The sequence below is a fragment of the Emydura macquarii genome, unplaced genomic scaffold (assembly GCF_026122565.2).
Source record: "Emydura macquarii macquarii isolate MOO-44397 ecotype Brisbane River unplaced genomic scaffold, CSIRO-AGI_Emac_v2 contig_705, whole genome shotgun sequence".
NCBI lineage: Eukaryota > Metazoa > Chordata > Testudines > Chelidae > Emydura > Emydura macquarii.
In genome coordinates, this window is record NW_027130842.1 from 17,349,724 (window position 1) to 17,357,340 (window position 7,617).

The window sequence follows — 7,617 nt, forward strand, 5'->3', positions numbered from 1 at the left end:
GAGGACTCTGGGAAATAGCATGAAAGAAAACTAACAATTTTCACATTGTAAGCATGTATCTATTTTATCTTGCATACATATTGCTACAAAGGCATTCTAGAAGGAAGGTGGATTTCAATTAATTAATATAAAAGGAAACTTTGAGACTAATCAGTTTTTTGTAATATTGATCCCTGTGCAATGTAATTATTATGTGGTAGCTTATAACCACTGCAACATTGTAAAGAAGAAACCAGTTAATTTGAGATTGAGCAAAAGATTTTTTTTATTTTTATTTTTTTGCTGGTGTCAAATCTGTTTTGATTTAACTTGAGCTTTTGTGGTGAAAGTCAAAGTTTCCACCAAGAATGCACAGAGAGAGAGAAATAAACTCTCTAGGTTTCATATCTCATCTTTTTAACACAACAGCAACAGCTTTTACTTTACATTGAAGCCTGTTGCCCATTGCAGATTTTCCCCCTCAAAACATCTATCCTTTAGTGATGACATTCACTTTTTTTTGTAATATTAAACCACAAGATACTGCATTCAGATAGCATAAGGATCTCACTTACTCTCATATAGGCTCCATTTCAGCAAGGTACTTAAGCTTATGCCCATGTTAAGCTTATGTTTAGAAGTCATCCCATTGACAACATTTAGACTGTTCATTGCTTAAAATTAGATATGTGCTTAAGCATCTTGCTGAATTAGGGACAAAATCGAGGTAAATAAGAACTAAGGCTGATATTCCAGGCCAAACTGCACTCAGTCACTTCCATACAACCCCACTGACTTCATTGGGGCTGCTGAATGCAACTGAGGGTACATCCACTGCACCTAAGTATTGCAGCAGTATATAGGCTCACCCATGGTTTGAAGATGCCCACTCCCCCCACCCAATTGTCGATGCACTAAAATGAATTTGGTAGGCGATGGTTACCATTCAACATACATTTTGTGCTTCAATTTTATCTTTTCACATTTATGATGCGAAATAAAACACGTACCCAGAGAGAGAGAGACAGCGAGTGAGAGAGAGCACGTCTGTAAGTCTGTGATAGCTGACATGATAAATTAATGGTCCCTTTTGTGATACACCTTATCACATAACAATCCTTGCAGAGAGGATGGATTTGATGATTGAATAGGAGTTGTCCATCTCTAATATGATCTGCATGGGAAATCAATGTTTAAAAATGGGGTCCTCAATCTAGCAGAGAAAGTTATAACATGACCTGTGGCTGGAAGGTGTAGCTAGACACATTGAAACAGAAAACAAGGTGTACGTTCTTAACAGTGAGGGGAATTTACCAAAAATCATGGTAGATTCTCCATCAATAGCAATTTTAAAATCAGAATTGGATGTTTTTCTAGAAGATATGCTCAAGGAATTATTTTGAGGAAGTTCTATGACCTGTTTTATACAGGAGGTCAGACTAGATGATCGCAATGATCCCTTCTGGCCTAGGAATCTATGATCCACAAAAATATGCTATATGTAAGCATATTTTACACCATTTTAGCAATACATTCATGACAAATATCCAGAAGGGACTTGACTAAGACATCAATTTTATTTCATTTGTGACTTAAATATGATTTTTGAATTCAGGTGTTTCAGAGTAAAAGGGTAGTTTATTAACCTGCTGCAGAACCTGTTGTACTTCTTGTATAAGGACATTCATCTTGATAAAATGCTGAAATATAAGACTAACCCTCTAAGCTTCTCCTTTCATTTTATTTTGTTTTTTCAAGGTGGTGAGCCCATCTGGATTCCTTTCTCTTTTAAATATGATCCCACCTACTCAGACTGCAGTGGAAAGCAATATGTGAAACGCACTTGGTACCGAAAATTTGTGGGAGTGGTTCTTTGCAACTCTTTGAGGTACAAGATTTACCTCAGTGATGACCTGAAAGGTATGATTTGGGATTATTTTTACAGTGCTGTCACCCCTCCACTCACTGTATCCATCACTTATTGACCTTGCCAAAGGAGTACATGGCTAAACTGATGGAACAATTTAGACACACACATGGCAGCATTTAACTCTTAAGAGTAGGAACCTAATGCCCTCTGCATGGTGAAAGCAAAGTTCTACTCTCTGATCCACAATACAGTGTTCTTGGAAATGTTCTGTACTCATTCCTCATGCAGAACTTCTGAAGTCATAAAGGGAAGTCCACACATGGATTAATTGCAGAATATACAATAGAGAACCACAGAATGGATAAAAGAGGAGAACGGGTCAGATACATGGTAGTGCAGCAATTGTTTGAGCAAATCCTGAAGCTGGTTGGTGTTCAGGAGGAGCTGTCGCACAACTATACCATAAGAGTCTGTCTTACTGAGAGGGAGTGTTGAGTAAGGTTACCCTTAGGCTTCTCAAAGTGGTTTAATGAGGGTTTTTTTTAGCAAAAATATTTGTATTGTTTCAAGAACATATATAAACAAGTATTCATGAGGTCTGGTGGTCTCATGCCCATCTCTGCGGGTCCCCCAGGCAGTCCCAAACTGCAGCCACCACCTGACGGCTTGCTGGTATCAGCAGGAAGTGTAGGCTGATGGACCTTACCTAGCTCACCAAAGACACTGCCTACAAAGCTCCTGACTTGGAGGAGACATCTAGCCTCTCCGATTGGCTCAGGCTTACTATTTAAGCCAGAAGAAGGAACAGGAAGTTGTCTGAACAGGAAGTTGTCTGACCCTGCCTTGTTCCAGATCCCTGCTTCTCTACCTCACCTCTGGCTACTGGCACCAGCTCTGACCTTTGACTTGTCTCCGGACTCCTATTCTGATCACTATACGTGACTGCCCTCATTCAGGTCCATGATAATAATACGCAAACAACCAGAACAAAAAGCTCCTATGTATGAGACCTGTCTTCACAATTTCTGGCTTAAATTTGAGAGTGCTGTTAGCCTAACAATACTAGTATCTGGGGCTATTTTTACTTTCTCCTTACACATTAAAATAACTGGTCGTGTTTAAACTCCCTCCTCTATAATCTGTGCTGAAATTCTGATAAATCACTTATTCCAGGGACTTGTGGCATAGGGAACATTCCTCCTGAAACCACAAAGTTTTCTCTCTCTGTCTCTTAATTCCTATTGGAAAATGTAGCATTCTTCACCTCTTATATTTTTATTTACTGGTGTATTGGTGCTCATCACTGTAGTATCTGACTTTCTCCCATCTATGTTTTCCTGGAATTGGGAAAGCATCATTGGCTGAGATCAGGCTATTTGAAACAACAATATGTAGTTGTTCTAATCTTGTATGTCACCTTTCAGATATATTCTATGGCATTGGAGATAGCTGGGGGAGAGGTGAGGACCACTGCCAGTTTGTGGATTCACACATGGATGGAAGAACAGGGCCTCAGTCATATGTAGAAGCCTTGCCCACCATTCAAGGTAAAAAAAAAAAGTAAAGCTGAAATGAAGCTGTATGCATGCCGAAGAATTGCACTTCACCCAGTGTATAGAATTAAGAGGTTTTCTGTCTCCCTGTCTACAGTTATATCACTTCTGTTAGGAGCCAGACTGACACAGCAGATTGTGAAACTGTATTGTGTGATGTCCTGGTCTAATAATTCACAAACCACAAGAGCTTGTGAAAGTTCACACAGAGAGGATGAGTTTGCAAATGACTTATTGGAATAAAACAGAAAATAGAAAAAACCCTAAGGGTATGTCTGCACTGCCCAAAACCCCCAAAACAAACCTGCAGCAGTGAGTCTCAGAGCCTGGGTCTACAGACTATGGCTTAGACTACAGTGATAAAAATAGCCATGTAGACGTTCCTGCTTAGGCTGAAGCTCCACTTCTGAAACCCGCCCCCTCTCTAGGTTTCAGAGCCTGAGATCCAACCTGAGTAGGAAAATCTACATAGCTGTTTTTAGCACTGTGGTGCGAACCCCAGTCTGTAGACCTGAGCTCTGAGAATCCCTGCCATGGGTGCATGTTGGTTTTGTTTTTTTGCAGTGTAGATGTTGCATTTAGCGGCTGCTGGGAGCATTGTTTGTTCTCCGATTGGATGAGCCACTCCCATGTGATTTCATGTGACCAATTACAACTACACAAACACAGCTTCAACTCTGAATATCAAAATACTGATAGCGAACAGTTTGTCATCAATTCCTAGAACGTAAAATACACACACACGTATAGTAATTTAGAGTCAGATTGCGAATCTTTTACTCACTGGTTGCAGTCCCTCACAGTAGGCCTATTCCTGTGAGTAGCTGCTCACTAAAACAAATAAGGAGTTCACAATCTGGTCCTCAGAATGAGCACAATACTGGAAATTGTATTCTGCTCATGAGCATTTCATGAGGAGAAAAAGTGGCTAAATCTTTGAGTAAATTACTTACTGTTCAGCATTATTGGTTTTCATATTAAGCTGTTTGTTGTTTTTTAAGGGTTGGGTTCCCATGAAGAAACTGAAATATTCACTTACATGTAGATGTCATACGATAATACTGCACTTCTCTATTTAAAATAAGGATGGTTGATCCATCTGTACGTTACCAGCTCTACGAAGCCGAGATGTAGAGCGCACAAATTATACAACGGGCACAGTAATCAACATTTCAGATGTTCCACTCATAAAGTATGCAGAAAGAATGTTGAGAGTCTTTTAATGTTTTAAGCAGTCACATTCTTTATAGAGATGGGGGAAAGGAGCTATTAGGGTTTTTTTTTAAAGTGCGGTTTAACTCTATATTTGCTGCATGTAATTTTGCCTCCTTGTCTTATGATATTTGTGCATGCTGTCTTGATATCTTTGATACCATAATGCCTTATATTGTTGTTTGCAGTTTTATTGTAGCTGTCTTGATCCCAGGACACACGAGACACAAGGTGGGTGAGGTAATATCTTCCACTAGACCAACATCTGTTGGTGGGAGGTTCAAGCTTTCAAGCTACACAGAGTTTTGAAGACTTGGAGAAGAGCTCCGTGTAGCTCGAAAACTTGAATCTCCCACCAACAGAAGTTAGTCCAATAAAAGATATTATCTCTCCTATTTCATCTCTCTTACATTTTATGGTATTTTTACCCCAAAATGCTTCATGAACTTAAATTGCAAATGTTTATATAGAGGCATAACTTCACCTGCTGTTGAAATTCAGCCACCTTTTGGAGTGAAATGCAGAAGGCCTTTAGCAGCAGACTGCATAGTTACACAATAGTTAGAGATTTAGAACAGTAAATCCAACTGAAACTGTAGGGGAAATATGTGTGGGTAGAACGCAGTTATTCAAGATTGAAGAAGGCTAGGGTATCAGGGTTAACAAACCTGCTTCTCATTAAGTGCCATGGGATTAACAAGTATCTCCTAAGTCTTAGTTTTTGTTGTGGTAACTACTGTATATGCTATACCATACACTATATATTCTGTACTTCAAGGAAGTCATTTGTCAAATTACTTTGCCTTTGGCTTGAAACTCTGCCATTTTTCCACCAACAGGGTATTATCGCCAGTATCGCCAGGAACCTGTGTCATTTGGGCGCATTGGTTACACAACACCTTACTACTATGTGGGCTGGTATGAGTGTGGCGTGCCAATTCCAGGGAAATGGTAACCAGGTAGCAGTCTGCCTGCAGATCGTATGGAGAGCACACCAACCATGCCTTTCAAATGTCTTGTACTGGAAGACTGTGACCAGTTGTTTAGGAAAAGAACAAAACATGAAAGAAACCAGCTAAGAGCAGCTGCTCAAGAGACCCCAACCAAACCAAAGACTGTGCACATTTTGTCAACTGAAATCTGTGGTGCTACTTGATCACTCTGCTTGGGAGCATGGACAGGATTTGAGTTTGGTATCCTACTTTCCTTCTCTGGGTTTTACAAGGCATGGAGTTGTGATTGCAATGGATGCAATCGGTACTCAGTGAAACAAAAAACTTTACTGGCCACAAAAACTTGGAAGTTGCGTATATCCCGCAGGAATGACCTAAGCATGCTGTGCTTGCTTAATGGAATGCTAAACACTTTTTGTTGTTGTTAGTGGAATGCTCTGTCACTTACCACTGGTGGAGTTCCATGCTTCCAAGTTTTACTATACAGTCATGCCAAGTTACTAGACATTCACCAAAGGCAATATATTCTACTTAAAACTTCTCTTGGGGGTTCACCCGTTGCTGGACTAAACACCAGGTCACAATGTAAATTCACTTTTATATATATATATATAAAATACAGTACTCTGTCCAAAGTACTACATAGAGAAGCTGAGATTTTCTTGTTCACTAGATAAATATGGTTGGGATTTTTATGTAAAAGGTGCTGTTAATTAATAGATCTTCCTATTTTTATTCCATGAAACATATTATTATGTACAATATATTAACCATGGAAAGAAATCTGTTGTTCTTATTAGTGAGCAAAGGTCTGTGACAGGCTTCCTAACAAACCAAAGGATTGGATATTTAATGGGGGTAAATCTCTGTACCCATACTAAAATTGTGGTATAGCCAGCGTAGGTGCCATATCCGGCAGAGTGTCAACATTTAAGTTAAACTTTCTGTCCAGTACTATTTAAAAGGTTTAGTTCAGGTTTTGTTTGATTCATTTTCATCATCTTTGTGTATTATTTATTCCTTGTGAGGTTATTAAGTCTCACTGTGCAGAGGCACAGGTGAGGTAACACAGGACTTTGCAGACAAGTTTTAACTTATTTTCTAAAAAGACACCTCTAGGATGCTTGAGCAGCTCAATACTCCTCTAACTTCGGTCCATCATGTGAATGAAGTGTGAAAGTTGTTCTATTTCTCTAAAGTACATCAGAAGGGGAGACTACACAGCATGTCTTCCATCAAAGGTCATGAAGCAAAAGCTTGTGTGTCTGGGAGGTGCGCTCCTGATTTTTAGTCAGGAATACAAACCTTATTTGGGAAGCTGGCAGTAACATAGGATTTCAGTATACATCAGAAGCAATTTCTCGTGACATATTACTCTTTCTGTACAATGTAGCGTTAAGTTTCCTCTGATCCCAAGGGATTTAGCCATTATGTCCATACCGTTTCGTGGTTACCTCTAATAAGCCTTTATTCACATCAAAAAAGACGCCAGCATTCTGACGGCCTGGGAAAATAGCAATGTACCTGGGGGACAAATCCAACCTCTTGTTCATCTATCACTCGCATTCTAGTTTACATACTGTAGAGGATTCATATCTTATAAGTCGCTTTTGTAGTTATTGTAAATGTATGGGGAGAAAAGTAACTAAAATGATTCTTAAGAGCTTTTTATTTTTCACAATGGTGCTGGGATTGAACATTGAATTGTTTTCACATTTTCTTTTTGTTGCTTCAATGCAGTGCCAAGTATATGATCTTTAAATATAGCTTCTTTCCCTAATAAAAGTATGATATGTTGTTCCATTTTTTTTAATTGCATCCCTTTTGGTTGTCTGCGCCAGGTAGTATGACATGCAGGATCAAGCTGCATGATGCCCCAAACACACACTTGGAAGAGCAGAAGGTGCCAGTTTGTATGAAGGCAGGAAGTGTATGTGAGTGCAAATCTGACAAGGATTTCACACAGGGTTATGATTATTTCCTTAGGGGATGTTCCATAATGAAATAGAATTTCTCTTTTATTACATCTATATGATGTATATCCACATCA

The 7,617-nt window shown here is 39.2% G+C and overlaps 1 protein-coding gene across 1 annotated transcript in view; it reads left to right on the top strand.

Annotated features, from left to right (window-relative positions):
* The window catches only part of FNDC1 (fibronectin type III domain containing 1), a 114,429-nt gene extending 107,065 nt beyond the window's left edge, over nucleotides 1-7,364 (top strand). The window contains exons 18-20 of the mRNA XM_067542238.1: nucleotides 1,738-1,899; nucleotides 3,274-3,396; nucleotides 5,454-7,364. Coding sequence (XP_067398339.1) covers nucleotides 1,738-1,899; nucleotides 3,274-3,396; nucleotides 5,454-5,569 — 401 coding nt within the window. The 3' untranslated portion in view covers nucleotides 5,570-7,364. The remainder of the gene's footprint in view (nucleotides 1-1,737; nucleotides 1,900-3,273; nucleotides 3,397-5,453) is intronic.
* Nucleotides 7,365-7,617: the final 253 nt, after the last annotated feature.